This window comes from Pipistrellus hanaki (assembly GCF_964339955.1).
Source record: "Pipistrellus hanaki genome assembly, chromosome: 17".
In the NCBI taxonomy this organism is placed as follows: domain Eukaryota; kingdom Metazoa; phylum Chordata; class Mammalia; order Chiroptera; family Vespertilionidae; genus Pipistrellus; species Pipistrellus hanaki.
In genome coordinates, this window is record NC_140519.1 from 43,033,950 (window position 1) to 43,054,814 (window position 20,865).

General features: G+C 41.6%; 1 protein-coding gene across 1 annotated transcript in view; it reads right to left on the minus strand.

Moving 5' to 3' along the window:
• Nucleotides 1-10,365: 10,365 nt before the first annotated feature.
• Nucleotides 10,366-20,865, minus strand: part of TMEM67 (transmembrane protein 67) — a 37,575-nt gene continuing 27,075 nt past the window's right edge. Inside the window, exons 19-28 of the mRNA XM_084864694.1 lie at nucleotides 20,449-20,548; nucleotides 20,218-20,357; nucleotides 18,472-18,612; nucleotides 17,382-17,462; nucleotides 16,784-16,900; nucleotides 15,217-15,333; nucleotides 15,010-15,114; nucleotides 14,320-14,422; nucleotides 12,058-12,200; nucleotides 10,366-11,627 (exon numbers count right to left, since the gene is read on the minus strand). Of these exons, the coding sequence (XP_084720820.1) occupies nucleotides 11,547-11,627; nucleotides 12,058-12,200; nucleotides 14,320-14,422; nucleotides 15,010-15,114; nucleotides 15,217-15,333; nucleotides 16,784-16,900; nucleotides 17,382-17,462; nucleotides 18,472-18,612; nucleotides 20,218-20,357; nucleotides 20,449-20,548 (1,128 nt within the window). The 3' untranslated portion in view covers nucleotides 10,366-11,546. The remainder of the gene's footprint in view (nucleotides 11,628-12,057; nucleotides 12,201-14,319; nucleotides 14,423-15,009; nucleotides 15,115-15,216; nucleotides 15,334-16,783; nucleotides 16,901-17,381; nucleotides 17,463-18,471; nucleotides 18,613-20,217; nucleotides 20,358-20,448; nucleotides 20,549-20,865) is intronic.

A 20,865-nucleotide genomic window follows, 5' to 3' on the forward strand; every position in this document is an offset into this window, starting at 1 on the left:
ATTTTTTTTGGGTGCATTTGAAAACATGGTAATTCACTTCTGCTTAGGAATCAAACTGCCCTGACCAGTTTGGCTCAGTGGATAGAGCATCAGCCTGTGGACTGAAAGGTCCCAGGTTCGATTCCGGTCAAGGGCATGTACCTTGGTTTCAGGCACATCCCCAGTAGGGGGTGTGCAAGAGGCAGCTGATCGATCTCTCTCTCTCATCGATGTTTTTTTCTTTCTTTTTTTTAAAATATATATTTTATTGATTTTGTACAGAGAGGAAGGGAGAGAGGTAGAGAGTTAGAAACATCGATGAGAGAGAGTCATCAATCAGCTGCCTCTTGCACACCCCCTAATGGGGATATGGCCGCAACCAAGGTACATGCCCCTGACCGGAATCGAACCCGGGGCCCTTCAGTCCCCAAGCCGACGCTCTATCCACTGAGCCAAACCGGTCTCAGCTCTCATCGATGTTTCTAATTCTCTATCTCTCTCTCTTCCTCTCTGTGAAAAATCAATAAAATATATTAAAAAAAAGAAAAGAAAAGAAAAAGAAACATCAATGATGAGAGAGAATCATTGACTGACACACACACCCCTAATCCCCCTCCTCCCCACCACACACACACCTCCAGTGGGGATTGAGCCCACAACCTAGGCATGCGCCCTGACCAGGCATCAAACCTTTGACCTCCTGGTTCATAGGTCAGTGCTCAACCACTGAACCACATGGGCCGGGCAGGTCTTTCTGATTTAATAACCAAACCCAACCCAACTGCCTTTATTGGATTTGGGATCAAGGCCCAAACAGTGTTGAAATAAAGCAGACTCCATGAATTTAATTAGGAGGAAAGGTTCAGTGGGTTCCATTCTATAAAAAGCGTCCATGTTACATATCTAGGGCAGTTTGTATCCCACAGCTGTCTTTCCAGATCACACGAGAGCCTCATGGTGATTGTGGCAGATGCAGTCACCTCGGGGCCAGGGGTCCAGCGGGTGTACATGCACCATCCCCCGGGGATGAGAACCAGGGTGTGGGGGCTGGGAAAGAGGATCAGCCTCAGCTCCCAGCCAGCGGCCTGCAGGCGAATGGTGCTGAGGCTGCCGGTGTGCAGGCACAGGCACTGAGTGTTGGCACCGGCCAGAGCAGGCCGGTCAGAGCAGGCGGGTCAGAGCAGGCCGGCCAGAGCAGGCTGGTCAGGTCAGAGCAGGCCGGTCAGAGCAGGCCGGCCAGAGCAGGCAGACCAGAGCAGGCCGGTCAGAGCAGGCGGGCCAGAGCAGGCGGGCCAGTGCAGGCCGGCCAGAGCAGGCTGGTCAGGTCAGAGCAGGCCGGTCAGAGCAGGCCGGTCAGAGCAGGCAGACCAGAGCAGGCCGGTCAGAGCAGGCCGGCCAGAGCAGGCCTGTCAGAGCAGGCCGGCCAGAGCAGGCCTGTCAGAGCAGGCCGGTCAGAGCAGGCCGGCCAGAGCAGGCCGGTCAGAGCAGGCCAGTCAGAGAAGACTGTTCAGAGCAGGCCGGCCAGAGCAGGCCTGTCAGAGCAGGCCGGCCAGAGCAGACCGTTCAGAGCAGGCCGGTCAGAGCAGGCCGGGGAAACGTCAGGGCTGCGCGGGACTGGGCGGGGCTTCCGGAAGCATGAGAGCCCCCACGCGGCGTTAAGAAAACCCCAGGCTTTGAGGGAGCTACTCCCTGTCCCCCGAGGATGGCAGTCAGCCCTCCCCGTGTCTTCTCGCTCCGCCTTGGCGGCCCTCCACGGGGCCCTGTGAATCCTGTTCGGGGCTGTCTCCGCAGGAGGGCTCCAGGCAACCATTCCGGATTGGACCAGAAAAGCTGGCCCTCCACCCCTCGCCCATGAGCTGCATGGATGTTAACTCCATCTTCCATGGGACAAGTATGTGAAGAGAGCCATCATGGTTCTGGTTAATCTTTTTTTTCCCCAGTTTTTTTTTCAGTTCCTTCTATAATTCTTCCTGGGGTATCTCTAGATCCTTCCCATCCTGATCACTAGTCTCCAAATAAAACCCGATTTAGGAAGGCCCCGTGGAATCGGTACATTCAGAACTAGACATCACCCCACGGATGTGACCAGCACACAGTGGAGCCCTTTCCGCCTTCGTCTCGGATGCTCAGTGAATGGGCCTTGCGTGTCCTTCACCGCCTCATCCTGTGTTGTTCCGTCCTGAGCTTGTTCCGTCAGCTGAAGCTTCCACTCCTTCCCGAAGCATTGCTGCGGGCCAGGTCTCCTCTGGCTTGCCATAGCTGCCCTGACCTTGGGCACCACAGACGCCTTCACAGGCAAGCGTGTTCCATGAACTGGCCTTGTGGTGGTCTGCATGGCATTTCCGTTACAATGGCGTGCTGTGTGTCCCGTGCACTCCCTGTGTCAGGCACCGCGCTCACCACTCTCTCCTCCTCCAGTTCTCACAGTGACCGCCCCGGAGGCAGATGTGTGTATTCAGTTTATCATCAGAAAGAGGAAGAGGCCCATCGAGGTGGAAGCGAGCGTCCGCGGACGATCACACACGAAGGACAGGGACGTGGGGAGTGCAGATCCAGGTCTCTCAGAACTCGGAGCTTTTGCTCTTAGCTACAATCCCACCCTGCCCCTGGAACCTCCGCATCCAGAAAACAAACTTGCCAAGAGGAGTCAACGAGGGTGCTTGCAGCTTGATAAGAACCAAGGAAAGTGGACAGAATAAACGAGATGGGCTTGGAGTTCTGGTTTGGCAGGGTAGATGCTCTGGTGCCTGAAATCTAATCATTCTGTACCCTCTGGGCTTAAAGCTTAGGTGGTCTAGTCAGTGCCATTGGAAGTGTCTCCCGGCAGCTGGCATGGCTGTGCTCTTCTCAAACAAGGCAGCTGAAAAGCATCCATTGTCATGACACTCCAACATTCATTAAAATCTTGGAAATCAACCCTGACCCGTTTGGCTCAGTGGGTAGAGCGGCAGCCTGTGGACTCAAGGGCCCCAGGTTCGATTCCAGTCAAAGGCATGCACCTTGGTTACAGGCACATCCCCAGTAGGGGGTGTGCAAGAGGCAGCTTATCGATGTTTCTAACTCTCTATCCCTCTCCCTTCCTCTCTGTAAAAAATCAATAAACTATATTTTTTAAAATTTTGGAAATCAACGTGCCACATAAACTCTGCCGACGATCATTTCCAATCAGAGCTGGCTTGCGAAAATTTCAGTCATTTTATTTTATTTTATTTTATTTATTTTTTTAAAATATATTTTATTGATTTTGTACAGAGAGGAAGGGAGAGAGATAGAAAGCTAGAAACATCGACGAGAGAGAGTCATCAATCAGTTGCCTCTTGCACACCCCCTACTGGGGATATGCCCGCAACCAAGGTACATGCCCTTGACCGGAACCGAACCCGGGTCCCTTCAGTCCCCAAGCCGACGCTCTATCCATTGAGCAAAACTGGTCTTGGCCATTTTATTTTATTTTTTATTTATTTTAAAAAAAATTTTTTTTAAATTTCAGTCATTTTAAAACTATTTCTTAAAATACCCCGATCTGCTAACCACTGCCTTTTCCTGCTGGGTCGGTTCTGTCCCGGGCTCCTCACAGCCAGCGTGGATGCAGAGGAACCCGCCACAGGAAACCGCGATCAGAGTGACGGCCACCCCCGGCCAGCAGCAGGCTTCCCCGGGGGACGAGGGCGCCCGCGCCGGCTCTGTGTTCTGAGCTCGGTCTCCCTTTCTGGGTACCGATCCTTTGAAATTCTGTGTGACGAGGGCTTTGAGAAAGGCTCCCGGAAATGAGAAACGTTCAGTGGCGGAAGCACATTTAAAATATATTTTATTGAGGTTTTTTTTGTTTTGTTTTACAGAGAGAAAGGGAGAGGGATAGAGAGCTAGAAACATAGGTGAGAGAGAAACATGGATCAGCTGCCTCTCCACACACATCCCCCCCACTGGGGATGTGCCCGCAACCCAGGTACATGCCCTTGACCAGAATCGAACCTGGGACCCTTCAGTCCGCAGGCCAGCGCTCTAACCACTGAGCAAAACCAGTTTCGGCTAGAAGCACATTTAGCTGAAGCAAAAAAAAATCTTCTTCGGCTGCTGCGATGGGGAAGATAAAAAAGCATCAAGTGGATGGACCCAAACACTTAGCTTTTTCTGGCTTTCACACGATACCCTTTGCTTGAAGGAAAGCCTTTCTCTCCTGTTGGCCAGTCCTGTCAAACGGCCAGTTGAGAGCCTCCATAAACAGAATGGCTCCCGCCTCGGGGACGTGGCACACGTGTTCCTGCCCTCTGAGCACCTCCGCCCTCATGCCCACCTCCTCCTCCCAGCTGGCTAAAACCCTCTTCCACCGGCCGCTCCCGGCTACCGAACTAGTTTGGGTGCTGTGCCCTGTGCCCTGCAGATTCGCTTCTTGGTGCTTGTGGCGGTTAGAACAATGCCCACCCCCCATCCCACATAGCCACGTCCTCATCCCCTGAACCTGTTAAAGGCGGCTTGGCAGGTGCGATCAAGTTAGGGCTCTGAGACGAAGATTGCCGGGCGGGCCCAGTGCAATCACGGGCGTCTTTATAAGCCAAGGAGGGAGGCAGGAGAGGCAGAGGCGGAAAGAAGTTTGAAGGTGCCATGCTGCTGGCCTTGAAAGCAGGTAGAGGCCGCAACCAAGGAAGCCGTTGGCTTCTAGAAGCCAGAACGGCCAGAAAGGTCCTCTGGGAGCCGCTGGATGGACACAGCCGTGCTGACGACGTTGTTTCAGCCCAGGGAGACCCAGGCTCCTGACTCTAGAACTGTAAGTGACCATGGGTGTTGTTTTTTTTTAATATATTTTATTGATTTTTTTTTTTTTTTTGCCTCCTTCCCTCCCTCGCATACATACCCTCCTTCCCCAGAGTTTTGTGTCCATTGGTTGTACTTATATGCATGTATACAAGTCCTTCGGTTGATCTATTATCTCCCCCAGATCTCCCTCCCCTCCCCACTGTAATTTGACAGTCTGCTTGTTGCTTTCATGTGTGTTGTTTGAAGCCGCTAAGTGGTGGTCATTTTTAACAGAAGCCGTAAGAAACGAGTACAGTCCTTTTGAAATGTGTTCCATCTTTTCTGTTCAACCATAAGCTCCATCAAATCAGAGCCTTCTGCCAAAACCGGTTTGGCTCAGTGGATAGAGCGTCGGCCTACGAACTGAAAGGTTCGATTCTGGTCAGGGGCATATACCTTGGTTGCGGGCACATCCCTGGTAGGGAGTGTGCAAGAGGCAGCTGGTCAATGTTTCTCTCTCATCGATGTTTCTAGCTCTCTATCCCTCTCTCTTTCTCTCTGTAAAAAATCAATAAAATATATTTTTTTTAAAATCAGAGCCTTCTGTAGCCCCTAGCTCCGTGGTCGGCAAATGGCGGCTCGCAAGCCACATGCGGCTCTTTGGCCCCGTGAATGTGGCTCTTCCACAAAATACCACGGCCTGGGAGAGTCTATTTTGAAGAAGTGGCGTTAGAAGAAGTTTAAGTTTAAAAAATGTGGCTCTCCAAAGAAATTTCAATCGCTGTACTGTGGATATTTGGCTCTGTTCACTAATGAGTTTGCCGACCACTGCCCTAGCACCAGTACGCAGCATCTGTAAGCACTAGATAAATATTTGTAAATTGACTCTGCTCCAGAGAAGTGAGCAGTAATGGCATTATGAGCTCTCACCGGGGGCTCTTGGTTATAATAGTCAATAAGCCCAACCAGAACGCTGGTTCGTTAATTCCTTCTTTTACTATTATGTTCCTGTTGCGATGCCAGACAATTGGGATAAAGAGTGAGTGAAGCACACCTGGTTTTCCCCTTAGTGATGAGAATTTATAAGCAGCTCCACCAGCTGCCAAGAGCTCTCTTTTCTGTTATGTGCTTGTGCCTAAGTGTCCAAGGTAATTGGATGGGGATAAAGTAATTCTTTGGTGAAAAACCTTGTTTATCTTTGCTGTCATTGGTCAAAACAAAGAATCCTATCTAATAAAAGAGTAATATGCAAGTTGACTGTCACTCCAACACATAAGATGGCTACCCCCATCTGAACACAAAATGGCCACCACAAGATGGCTGGCAGGGGAGAGCAGTTGCGGGGGACCAGGTCTGCAGGGGAGGGCCATTGTGGGTGATCAGGCTAGCAGGGGAGGGCAGTTGGGGGTGACCAGGCCTGCAGGGGAGGACAGTTGGGGGGGGGGGGAATCCAGGCTTGCAGGGGAGGGCAGTTAGGGGGAGACCAAGCTGGCAGGGGAGAGCAGTTAGGGGCAACTGGGCCAGCAGAGGAGGGCAGTTTGGGGTGACCAGGCCTGCAGGGGAGGGCAGTTGTGGGTAACCAGGCCAGCAGGGGAAGGTGGTTAGGGGTGACCAGGCTGGCATGAGAGGGCAGTTAGGGACAATCGGGCTGGCAGGGGAGCAGTTAGGCATCGATCAGGCTGGCAGGGGAGTGGTTAAGGGGTGAACAGGCTGGCAGGCAGAAGCAGTTAAGGGCAATCAGGCAGGTAGGTGAGCAGTTGGGAGCCAACAGTCCTGGACTGGAGAGGGTGCAGGCTGGGTTGAGGGATAAATGCACGAATTTTGTGCACTGGGCCTCTAGTAGATTTATAATGGGAAGATGTGTATAAAAAAAGTTGTCTGTAAGTTCAAGTAGTTACTAGAAAATTGTTTGAGTAAGCATCGAATCAAAACAACTTGGACCACTAGATGCGCATTCCACCATTTTCTCCCAAAGGAAAAGAAACAGGTGCAAGTTCAGGGTAACTGACAGAGACCAGGCCCAGAAACATGCTTGTCCAGAGCTCTCTCAGGTCAAGAATTTGCATGATTGTTTTTCTCTTTCTGCTTCTATCAAGTAAAAAAATAAATATGAGATGTAGATTAGAAAACTAATAGCATAATAGCATTTAAAAGTATGCAAATATTATGTAAACAAAAAATGGGATAAAAAACACCTATTAATACAAACTTATACATGTGAAAAACATTTCTGGTAATCTTGCTTAACATGGTAGCCTCGTTTAGAATAAAACAAACAGAGAACCGAAGAGAAGAAAGTGGGCTTCATGGTCTTTGAAACCATATTGCCTTTGGCAAGGTTTAAAGTGGCCACATAACATAAATATATAACACTAAGGGCCCAGTGCACAAATTGGTGCACCTTGAAAGAAGCTGTGGGCCGCAAGGCCTGGGGGCACAAAGGGGGTCTTGGCCCATCCTCCGCTTCCGGCCCCTTCTGCTGCTCGCCCCCCCCCCCCCCCCCCCCCGTCTGCCCTGCTCCTTCCACCGCCTTTCCATGTGCTGATGGCTCCAGTGCCGCTGCTGGTATGAAGTGATTGGGGCTGGCACCATCAGTGTGTGTGAGTGGCGGCTGCTGCCCCGATTGCCCCTCAGGAGCAGGGGGAGGTGGAGAAGCCTTCAGGGGTGATCGGGCTGGCAGCCACCACTTGCACGCACTGATGGTGCTGAGCGATTGGGACCGGCGCTGGGCACAGGCAGCAAGTGCAAGCAGTGGCTCTGGTGCTGGCTATGGATGTGAGTGGGCAGTGCTGGCAGCAGGTGCAAGTGCCAGGTGGGATTGCAGTGCACAGGAGCAAAGAATTTTCAGTAACCACTAGAGGCTTGCCCCGATAACAGTGACTGTCGCCCCACCTTGGTCTGGCACCTCCACTCACCTGCTCCACCATCCCACTGCAGTCATGTCCATCATGTTCTGTACACACCCCCTGGTGGTCAGCACACATCATAGTGACTGATTATTCAGTTGTTCGGTTGTTCCACTGTTCGGTCTATTTGCATATTAGGGATATATATATATATATATATATATATATATATATATATATATAATTTTTTTTTAAGGTCATATATGATGTAATGTGTATCACCTGATATAAGAAAAACAGTCACAGAGTCCCATTTGGGGAGATGGTATTTGCAAAAGAGGCATTACGTTCTCTGAATAATGGTTCGCCTTTTTTTTTTTTTTTTTTTAAGTTTTAATGTAAGTGTATATTGCATTTAAATGAGGGAAGGGGATTCCATAATCATTAATCAGCTCTTTCTGTTTTTTCCCTGAGATGTGATAAGTCTGTCCCTCGGAGATAGATGAGAGTTTATGTTTATTTTTAGCATTCAGTCCCCAAATCTGAACTGAAAAGCCTCCACACCGCACATGGAGCAGTGCACTCCATCCTCTGAGCTCCCGGTGCTCTGGTGAACGAGGGCGGGGACAGCGTGAGGACTGGGACAGGTAGTGAAGTGAGAGGAGGAGGAGCACTGTGTTCTCTGGGCTCTGAGGGCCTGTGAGCTCACCGCCCTCGGGGAAAACCTTCTGAAGAGCTTAGTGGGCCCTCTGCTGCCATCTGCTGTCGCCGTGGCTTCTATCAAGCCCCACAAACTTCATGTTTTGAATTTACAAAATAGCCCTGTGGAAAGTTTACAGACTAAGACTGAACACCCCACTTTACATAAGAAATGTACCGGGAAAGTTCATTTGCTCCATCGACGTCCTATCAATACTTGGTATTCTAAGTTTTAAAATTCTAGCTCTTTTGGTGGTTTTGTAGTGAGTGGTACCTATTTCATTTTATTTTGTATTCTCATATACAGGCTGTATTTCTCATACGAAGCACTATATGCACTTAATTTGTCATTTGGAAACCCTGATGGAGAGATGTGTCTTCAGCCTCTTGCCTATTTTTCTCTTAGTTTGTCATCTTTTCCTGATTATATAAATTATTTATTCTGAACGGTAGAGCTTTGTCAGATGTTTTTAAATATTTCTCATATTGAGGTTAATCTTTTTATTCTTATGATGATATATTTTGATGAATAGAGTTCCTAATTTCAATGTAAATAGGAAAATTATACCTAATGTGAAATACACATAAGTGTAAATTTAATGTAGAATGTAAACTTCAACTTACTGTTTTCCGTTAAGATTGGTCTTTTGGCCCTAGCTGGTTTGGCTCAGTGGACAGAGCGTCAGCCTGCGGACTGAAGGGTCCCAGGCTCAGTTCCAGTCAAGGGCACATGCCTGGGTTGCAGGGTTGATTCCCAGTATGGGGAGTGCAGGAGGCAGCCAATTGATGATTCTTTCTCATCGTTGATGTTTCTCCCGCTCTCGCTCTCTCCCTTCCTTTCTAAAGTCAATAAAGATATATATATATATATAAAGATTGGCCTTTTGGGGGGATTAAGAAATCTTGTCCTATACAACGTCATAAATACATTCTATGTTATCTTCTAGAAGCTTTATCATTTAACCTTTCACAATTTAATATCTACAATAGACCTGAAGTTGACTTTTGTGTGACAGTGGGGTGGAGATTTTTCCATTGTGATATTCAAATGTCCATTGAAAAGCCATCCTTTCCTCAGTGCACTGCATGCCACCCTGTCACAGACTATATACCTGTGGATCATTATAGACTCAATTCCAGTGTCACCTGTTTATCCTTGAGCTGCAGAATTATTTTAGGGGCCTATGCATTTCTAGGGGCGATACAAGGTGCACAGCAGCTTGTAAAGAACCCCTAGGATCAGTGGTCAGCAAACTCCTTAGTCAACAAAGCAGAAAACCACTGCTCTAGTGAATGGGGATGACTAGAAACCCAATGCCTGAAATTCGTGCAAGGGGCTTGGCTCTCGCAGCCCTGGCTGCCTCGGCCAGCCCTCAGAGCCCTGGCTTTGTCCGAAAGGTTGTCAGGACAGTGGTTCTGCTGTGGGGTCTAATTAGCATATTAGCTCTTTATTATATAGGATAAAGAGACTTAGCAATGGTTCTAGTAATCAGTAAAATTAGGAATACAGATGCAAAGTACAATGAGTTGGTACTATAGAAATAGACAAGAGATTATAAATCTAGTGGAAAAGTAGTCATGTGACCATAAAATCTAAATTATGGCAAAGTGAACAAAGGAGTCAACAGTGTATGAAAATCTGAACATTTTTCTTACCTAACCAAAATGAAAAGTTAATTCTGTTAAAAACTAGTGCGGAATCATTTTTAAGTGTCTTTTCTCTGTTTTAATTTATCAGCAGATGATCAACTAATCCTATTTTTTCAAAATTTCCATTTAAAAACATTCACTTTAATATTAACTTTGTACATATGGAATAAGAGTTAAATTTCTTTTATGTGCTTCTGTGTAGGTGGTTTTTAAAAATCTGTGCTAGTATATTTATTTATCTCTGCAGCTTTTATAAAGGGATTCCTGTAATGTGTCCCTTCAGATACTGGAGTTTCAAATACTTGACTTACTAACCCTCCCTCTTTCTCTTCAACAATTCTCAAGATTCAGGGAAATGTGTAAGATTCAACTTTGGCAATGGCTGGGGATCTCTGCCCCTATATTCTGTATTTATCCCTAAATGCTATTTCATGAAAGACACATTAATTAAACAGGAAATAGAAACACCAAGTATTTTATTCTATACTTTTAATTAAAAAATATAAACAATATTTACATAGCATTACATGTAAGTATTTACACAGTATTAACATAGAAGGCAGTAAGAAATGTTGATTTGGGGATTAATGATCATTATCCTTGAAATATAAGGTGCCTTTCAAGTATACAGTATAAATGAAAAAGACTGTCAAAAAGTTTAATGAAAAAAAATCATATAATAAAACATTATTAGCTACATAACTCAGAATTTACATTAAATATATTTTGGATCCCAATAGTGTTTCCTTATTTAAAAATATAACCCCATAAGCCTACTGTCTTATAAAGACTAAGTTTGCTTTCAGTAAAGCACCTTGTCAACATAACATGATAAATAGTTTATTTGTTATTTACAATCGTTAAACATAGAAGAGCAAAATTCTGACAGTGCTTTAAAAATGTTAAGTAATTTAAAGTGTATTCAAAAACTATATTGGGGAAAATATCACATATTATTTCTTAATAAAGATAAATGACATTTCATGAAAAGAGTATATTGACCTAATAACACAGACACATGATGGAATGAATATGTAATGGACCATGTCTTGAGATGCCTATTAGTCCAATAGTCAATTAGTCCACTGCCAAGCAGGGTGAGCGATTAAGATGAGGCAAATTGAGTCAGCAATATACAATTTTAAATTCTAAGTAAACTTAAAAATGTTTTTCAACATTCATTTAACCATAAAATATGTAAAACAAGAAAATACTAAACTAAAAACTAGGCTGGAACTTGAAGTCAAATAATTTTTTCAATGTGAGATAATGCAGGCAAATCCAAGCTTAAAAATAATCTAGAAACAAATGATGGGGACTGTTTTGATAATCATTAAAAAAGTGTTACATTGAAAGCAACATCTGGATTTTTTGGCCCCATTGTCAGTGCTGTCTAACCTATGAGTTGGTGAATTAAATACTACATATAATGGTAACACAGTATTTCCCATTATATCTTCTTATAAGCTCTGAGAGCAAATTATGTATCCACAAATTATAAAAATAAATCTTTCTGTAGGTTAAAAACAAATACAAAATATAATAATTTGTATTTAAAAAATATGGCAAACTAACCTGATAATCATGACCTTTTTTGGCTATGATTATATTGAGTTTTTAAGTTATCTATTCAGTACATTAAATCAAAAACCTTTGATCCACCAACGTTTTGGATGCCAAATTCTTCTGTCCTACTATATTACGAATAAATTTAAAAACCTGGAAGGGAAAATAAAACAATTTAGAATTATAAAAATCTGCATATAAAGAACACTACGTATGCAAATCAATTATAATATCTAAATTAAACTGGCCCTGGGCTAGATCTCCAGTGCTTGCCTTTTTATTACGTTAGCATCTGGCACAGAGGGTGTATGAGGGTCTAATTGCTGCTCACATCTGGCACTAGGATATGGAAAATGTAAGTGCTCAGTAACTTGTGCCCTCCATAAGACCCCAGTATTTCATTGACTCGACAGAGTATAGAAGACAGTGGTTGAAATGTTATTCATTTTGGGGGTGGGGTTAATCATATTCTAAACCTTTACAAATTCCTAGTGAAGTCATTGTTTTCTGCTATGAAAATAAACATGTCTACTTCCAACACTTTCTTTTTAAAAAGAAACCCAGAAAAAACATAAACCTTTACCTCTTGTTGCAGATATGTAAGGAAGGCTGCTAAAATAAAGTTCTGGCAAGCCAAGTCCACAACACAGAAGAACAGCAGGTCATAAATGAGAAGAGTGGCTTCATTTCCATAATACAGAACACTGCTGAATGAATAACCGTCATCTATTTAAAAAACAACAACAATTTGTAAGATATAAATTAGAAATCGAAAAAGATCAGTCAAGGAACTCTGCTCGTAAAATTCAGTTTTAACATTTGCATCAAGGGTTGGTAATTGCAAGTAGTAGTGTACGTTTATCATCAATACCTTTCAAAGACCAAGTAATGAATATTCCTTTCTGTTTATATAACAAAAGGCTAAAGAAACCTCGGGTTAAAAAAGCAAAACAGAACCAACGAGGACTATGATCTGTGTCTCAAATAGTCCTCTCAGGTTCTGCTCTGAAACCTCTTCTCACTTCACCAGGAGAGAGTTTTCCTTCTGGAGACGTAAGCGCCCGTTTAAGATTAAGGAGGAAGCTCCAGACCGTCCACCAAGAGGAGGAAACATCAAGCGCACAAATGCGAATCCTGCACACGCACCAGGGGGTTCTGAGAACCACTGAGCGGCCGTGGGCCCAGCCAGGAGCTCTCACACAGGGACATCAGGTGATGGTCTTGTTCGGGTGCTGGTTACAGGGCTCTCTTCAGGGCCTGTATGTTATTTCCCTACATTTAACATTTAATTTTCATTTTATTTAAGTTCTTAAAAATTGCCGAAACCGATTTGGCTCAGTGGTAGAGCGTCGGTCTGTGGACTGAGTGGTCCCGGGTTCGATTCCGGTCAAGGGCATGTACCTTGGTTGCGGCACATCCCCAGTAGGGGGTGTGCAGGAGGCAGCTGGTCGATGTTTCTCTCTCATCGACGTTTCTAGCTCTCTATCTCTCTCTCCCTTCCTCTCTGTGAAAAATCAATAAAATATATTTAAAAAAAAAAAGTGTGTGTGTGTGTGCGTGTGTGTGTGTGCGTGTGTATACAATTTACAAATCAGGTCTGCTTAGGACTTTTGGATGACATCCATGTTCATTTCCTTAACCGTAGTTACCAAATTATTTCCACATGTATCTCTATCAGAATACAGTGCTGAGCATGCACCCCACAGTAGGCATATTTTATTAATTATTTCTATATATTATCCATTTAAAAAATATAAATTAAAAATGATGGGACTGCAAATATACAAATAGACATTTTAATAATTTCTTCTCACATCTCCAAGGAGCAACCTGCATGCCTCCTATGGTACAAAAATTTTAAAAAAACAAAAAAAACAAAAACTTTTTGGAAACTGCAGGCTAGAGTGAAACTCCTTAGGGTATCAGACAAAGCCTTGGGGCTGGGTCTCGGCCCTCTCTCCCCCAAGAACTCTCTCCCTGTGTCCGCTTTGCCCGTGGCTTCCCTCCTAAAGCTCTTCAGTGCATAATGCCCGTCTCCCTCCGCACACGTCTCTGCCTCTTTTCCCTTGACCCTCCTGTCTGACAAGAGCAACTTATATTTAAGACCCAGCTCAAGCTCCTGGCTTCACCCGGTGTCTGGTTGAGTTTTCTGCTTTCCCTGCTGTCTCCAGTGCAAGCTGTGCCTGCACTCATCTATCCCATTCACAGGCCGACCTCTCCTAGTCCACCAAGAACTGCTCCAGGGAGAGACCGCTGGTCTGTGTGGCCCAGGACTGGCCCACGTGGCACTGGGGGAGGCACGGCGAGTGCAGTGAGGCCGGGACACTGGTTATTACGGCCATTCTTACCAAGCCAGACAGGCGCGTATCAGTCACATGACAAATGGCACAGACATTAATTTTTTAATGTTAAGAAATCATGGTTAGTCACTATTCCCATCACAGATTACCTGCAATTTTTCAAGAATTTGAATAAAATGAAAATTAAATGTTAAAAATTAGTCACAAATGTTATTCAAGTCTTTCATAAGTTTGCTACTGAATGGACATTCCAATAAGATCTGAATTTTATTTGTTTTACTATTTCTTCTATGTGCGCTATTGCTTTTGAAATTCAGCTTTTTTACTTTCTTGTAGAATAATTACGTTTTATTTATTTGTTTCTAGATACATGACATGACAAAATAGAACTGAGAAACTACTATAATTCCATGAAATTAACTGAAATCGTTTTCTTTTTATATAAATTTATAAAATCAAAAGAAAAATTAATAACTACAACAACTTTTTTTTTTTTCAAACTTTGAAAATAGTAATCAAGTTCTGCAAAGACAGTTGAACGATACCATTATAAAAGATGCTTTTTTCCATTGGTTCCATGAATTCTATTCCAAGAATTTTTTCAAGAAGCAATTTATCTTTTATGAAGTAGTCCATGTCCTTATGAACCTAGTACAAAAAAAACCACAGTCATTTAAAAAATAGCATTGAAATAAATGTTTCCCAATTATTTTTTTAATCGAAAGAAAACAAATAATAGTACACAAAGAAGATCCGTTCTTCAAAAAGACTTAATTTACTCCATTGGGCTTTATAACAAAATTCCTTTTAGGAATATTTTAATTTTTAAATGCCCTTAGTAGTAATTAGGGCTAAATATACTGACAATTTATAATAAGTTTTTCAGGAAAACAACCATAGCAAAATATATTTCTAGAATAAATAATATGAAAGATTTTGGTAGCTGGCTAACAAAATTCCAGTATTGACATAGGTATAGACAATGTGCTAACAGACATGTAAAATCTCATTTTACTTTTACATAACCTACATCTATATTCTTAAGCCACATGATTAATTTTAACAGAAAAAAACAAACAAAACAAAAAACAAACAAACAAACAAACAAAAAAACCCAAGGTGGGGACTATCCTAAGTCCACCACCTTGCTTAGCTAAAGAAATAGCTGATATTCTTGGTTAACTTTTTAAACTGCACTTTGATTCTAGCTTAAGTATAAATGCTGACATACATACATGATCGATGAAAGAGCCCAGAAATTTATTCATAGTATTATATGCCTTTATACTCTGCTCAAAAGTACTTGCTGATGAACTCAATAGTCTAGCAGGGCCATTTTTCTAGTGTGAAAAGAGATAAGAATAAATGCAAATGTCTTAACATTCTTGACATTTAAACATAAAATAGTGGCAAAATATATCTTAATCATATTGTATACAAACCCTTATTAGAGTCTCATGAATTCTGTCGTAGTGCTGTCTCATCTGGCTAGAAATTGCAATCTGGAAAGTCTGACCCTCTGTGTTGGGTACCAAACCTCTCTGGCTACACAAGTTTTCCTGAAAAGTTAATGGATTTAAATCAAGATAAAAGTTATGAAAATTTCTCCTGTGTGTGTGTGTGGTGTTTTTTTTTTTTTAAGATAACTTTTTCTTTCAGTTGGTATTACATATTACAAAATTCAGATACCAATTGAAATTTTACTGAAATCATATTTGAGACAAAGAGATTCCAACATTATCCAAGGTTCCCATTCTCTCAAGGTTTTATTGATCTCTATTTTGCCATATTCCCTTGTAGGTCTCTGTTATCTCCTTTATTCTCTCCTACTTTTAAAAAAATCCAGGTATAGTCCCTTTTTCAATAAATCTTCTTGTATTTTCCTCTTAGGTATATAATTACCAGGTTTAATCTATCCTTCCAAATTTTCTTTAAAAAAAAAAAACCCAAACCTCAGATACTATGTCATTTCATTTGTAAGTACTTCTGTATATATCCCTAATAAGGTCTTTTTAAAATACATATATTTTTCAATTACAGTTTACATTCAATATTATTTTGTATTAGTTTCAAGTGCATCTAATAAGGTGTGTTTAAAAAAAAAACAACCGCCATGCCATTCTTAGACTTAAGATTAATCTTCCTTAATATAACATATAATCCATTAAATCTTTTACATTTTCCCCCAAATTTTTTATAATTGATATATTTGAATCAAGATCCACAGTCAATACATTGTATTTGATTGCTTTGTTTCTTAAATTTATCTTATTATCCAGCAGTTTTTCTCCCATCGCCACCACCCCTTTTTATTGTCATGTCTTTCATTTGGAGTCATTGGGTCTTTGTTCTGTGAAACATCTTATTTTTTTAAATTAATCTATTTATTTGAGTTTTTTTTCCTGTGAAACATCTTATATTCTGAATTTTACTAAGAGCTTCCTGTGATATTATTTAATTTTCCTCTCTATCCCCTCTATTTCCTATAAACTAGTGGGTAGATCTAGAGGCTTGATTATATTCTTAAGCAAGAATATTTCATGGGTGACATTATGTACTTTGCACTGTGCCATGACAGGAAGTACATAATGTCAGTTTTCCTAATTTTTACTTGTAAGATTGAGCCAGTGTATTCAGATTATGAGAACCTGATTCCAGATTACAAAGTTCCCTCTCTACTTTCATTTAATTGTTTTAGCATCCATTGATGATTATAGCCTATATTAGTCATTACAAAATGATGATTTTTACCTTAGAATTCCTTTTACTGTCTTATATAAGGAAGAACTTTCTCTCGTGAATTATTTGGGTATTCTGAAATACATTTCATATAGGAACTGCAGCATGAAATTTAATTCTTTCCCTTTATCAATGTTCAGGGTAATGAGTTGGTATCCTAGCAACTTTCAAAGTAATTAATGAGGATTAAAAATATATATTATTACAAATCCTAGATTAAGAAAAGAGAACCTATCCTTCAACTTAAAAAGATGTAAAGTACATTCCTACCGCTTCTCTTTTCAGATTCATATTCATTTCTTCCATGTTAGTATCTGCATGCCCATGTACTGATCTGCCATGAATGTAATATCCAAAACATTTGTGGGATAACAGAAACACTGATATCTATAAAATGAAAAGAATAAGGAGCAATTAACAATTGATCTGCAAAGCAGTGAAAATTAACTTTTCTTAAAATTGCTTCCTTTCAAAATAATGAGGGTTGAATTTTTGGAAAATATATGAAGATAAGAAGGTAATAAAGGATAGTGAGGTTATTTTTTAAATAAAAGTAGATGGAAAAGAGATTGAAGATATTTTCTAAGAAAGTAAGAAATAGGTTGATATATGAAAATTTTTCTCAGCTAGATGAACTATTGGGTGGCATAAGGAATTCATAATTAAGAAACTGCAAATAAAAATGAAAAAATGAAGACAGAAAATATTAACTTGTAGCTCATTATAACTATCTCTGGAATTAACAACCAGTGGAAATTAGTCTAAGAATCCAATTATACCAAATCACTTTTAAAGCCTCTCTTAATGTATTCATGACCTTTAAAAAGGGAAAAATAACAGTTGCAAGATAAAGTCAGAAAGTACTTACATTGCTCATAGAGCATAAATCCACAAACTGTCGAATTTTATCCTCTATAAATCTCTCATAAAAGACAGCAAAGAACACGATCTGAAACATTAAGCCAAGTTCAAGCTTATTAACTTTTAGGATTTAATTTTCTTTTATAGTCACAATGTAGTATCTTAAGACAAACGAAGTTCCAACCAAGAACACGATGGCCCTAATGGTTCTTATGGGATAAAATCCTCATCATTTCTGACTCTTCTGTCAGATGGGACCTGAGGCTGAGGAGATTTATTTTTAGTTTCAATAAATATTTTAAAGAAAAATTCACAAGGAGTATTGGCAATCTGAGTTTTAATGATACTAAGTAATGGTTAATACGTTATATTTCAGAGGAAAAAAAGAATATTAAAGGTAAATTAGCCATCCTGTAGTTATAAACTAAACAAGGAGTTCATCATCTGACTAGAAAACTTCAGACTTCGAAAGACTTCAGAGCCCCACTATTGATAAGAATGTATCTCTGAAATCAGAATGCCTGGGTTCCACCTGCAGCTCTGCCGCTCTAATTGTATAAACAAAGTAGGCACATTGTAGCATAAATGTAACGTATCAATGCAAAAACTAGGGATATTTAAGTATCATAGAATACTCGAGGCCTAGTGCACGAAATTCATGCACTGGGGTGTGTGTGTGTGTCCCTCAGCCCAACCTGCACCTTCTCCAATCTAGGATCCCTCTCACAATCCAGGACCGCTGGCTCCCAAACACTCGCCTGCCTACCTGCCTGCCTGATTGCCCCTAACTTCTTCTGTCTGCCAGCCTGATATCGCTTTAGGCAACTATTTAACCTTTCATGCCTCAGGGATGTCATCTGTAACATGAGGTTACTAACAGACCTATCTCTGAGGGCTACCATAAAAATTTAAAAAGTTAACATCCACAACGCAATTCACACAGTGCCTGGATTACACATTACATAAGAATTAGTTATTAGCTATTATTGTTCTTATTGTCAGTTATCAGAATGTGGTCAATATCTGAGGATAATCAGTATGTAAACAGTTATAAATATAGAGAGGCAGTGTTGCTTAAAAATATAATCTCTTGTTACCTGTATCATTCCAATCACTAGCCAGAGAACAGAAGACACTGCATATCTCAAAATGCGACTATAAGGAGCTATGTAGCTGGATGGATCTCTGGAAAGACTGGAGGATGAATCCATTAATGCTAAGTTCTTAAATCCCACAACCTGTAGTGAAAAGGAAAAATAATAATTTAAACAGACAAGGAAGAAGGAAACTTCTCTAGTTTAAAAATTACTCCTCCCTAATTACCTTAAAAAAATGAAAATATTCGAGTTCATATAAACAGTAGAAAATCTAGATAAAAGTAGTTATCCAGTATTTTTAATTACAAAACACTTAACATAAAATAGTTCATCTGGTATTTTCTTCAATATGAATGAAGGCCAAATATAACCCTATTATCATTTACACTGAAAAAGCTAAAAAATTTGTCAGAAGAATAAAACTTCTTCAGTAAACTGCCAATGAAAAAACAGCATTTCATGAGATTTTAACATATGCCAGATACTATGCAAAATTCCTTTTACGTTAAAGAAATCTACATGACTATTGAATCCAGTGTTTTCTAAACTTACTTGGATATAAATTTTTTTCTCATGTAATGCCCTTTAAAGCTTTAAAAAACACTACTATCAATAACTGAAATAGTATTCATATGTCCTAAGGACACATATTCTCCTAGCTTTAAAATAGGAAAGAAAGAAGAGAGGAGGGCAAGAAGGCAAAGGGAAGGAAGGCAGACAGACATAAGATTAACGATTCCTGAGAAAATCTGTTACCTATATAAATAGTTTCCATATTTCAGTCCCATACCCAGTATTGAATACTTCCTTTAATAATTCCAACCAGATCCATGAACTAGCCATAAAGGGCATTTACCCATTCATTGTGTCTTGTTCTGCTCTTAACATAGAACACAGTTCATAGGAGGTGTTCAATAAAAAATTGTTGGAAAATTTCAACCTTATAATAGTGGTTCTAATACAGGACTAAGAATATGAATCATGAAGGGACTTTTTCAAAATACATCTCCTGGGCAAACCTCAGAGCTACTGAATCAAACACAGTCTCTAGGGGACGAGGCGAGGCACAGGTATTTAGTTAGTAAAAGCTTTCCCAGGGCATTCTGCTATCAGCCAATGGTTTACGAGCCACTCCTTACCCAGAGCAACCGAATTCAGAGAGACAGAACAGGGTGGTTGTTTTCAGGGGCTGGAGAGAGGGAATGGCCAGTTGTTTGAATGGGCACAGCATTTCAGTTTTGCAATATGAAAAGACTTCTAGAAATTATTATTGAACTGTATCCTTAAAATGGTTAAGATGATAATTTTCACATTATGGATATTTTACCATGATTTTTAAAAAGCCACTCCTGTGTTGTTGTTTTTAAATTTAATTCTCGCCGAAAGAGTGAGGATACTTCTTCCATTGATTTTTAGGGAGTGGAGGCAGGGGAAAGGGGACAGAGAAACACCAAGGTGAGGAAGACACATCAATTGGTTGCCACCCACTGGCGGCCCGACTGGGGCTGAGGCTTGTACCTGCACCCGAGGCGTGTGCCCTGAACCACAACCCCCCTGTCCGAGGGCTGACACCCTAAACACGGAGCCAAACCGGCCAGGGCAGAGCCACTCCTCTTTGTAATCGTTTGAACAATGTTCCAGCCTTTAGAAAACTTCAGCGCACATGAAAACTTAGCTGGAATTAAATTAAACTGGCATCTATGTGGTACCCGTAAGTTGCATACAATTACGTCCAATAGTTCATACCTCCAAAAAGAAGAGGACAGTGAGGCCTTGAAACAGTGGGTTAATTTTCCTCACAGTCTGAATTTCATTCCATTCATTTGCTACAAAATACGTCCTCCATATGCTTACGGGCACGGTGGCGCTCCGCACACCGCCCTCACCTGGTCCGGGGGATAGAATGGGGAAAAGGGTCACTTCGTCTTTGTCCTGCAAGGAGAGCAAAGGATCCTAGCACGAATGGTTACTTGTTACCTTCAACGGCTTTCAGAACCTTTCCTTTCGGCCGCTCCCAGTCGATAAAGAATATATCAATGGTGACCTGGGATACGAACTTATGCAGAAACTGCAGCGCCTGAGAATGACAAACAGAACACTAAATGCATCCACACTAAGCCTACTTATAAAACCATATTAATTCTTTTCTGCGTGTTTGGTTTTTGTTAGTCCTCACAAGGATTTTTCCATTGATTTTTTTTTTTTTTTTTTAAGAGGGAGATGGAGAGAGAGAAGGAAAGGGAGAGAGATGAGTGAGAGAGACACATCAATGGTTTGCTTCCCAAACATGCAATCGAGCCGGGGATCCAACCTGCAACCCAGGCACGCGCCCCTGTCCAGGAACCAAACCCTTCCGTACACGGGGTGACACTTTCAACAACTTAGCAACACCAG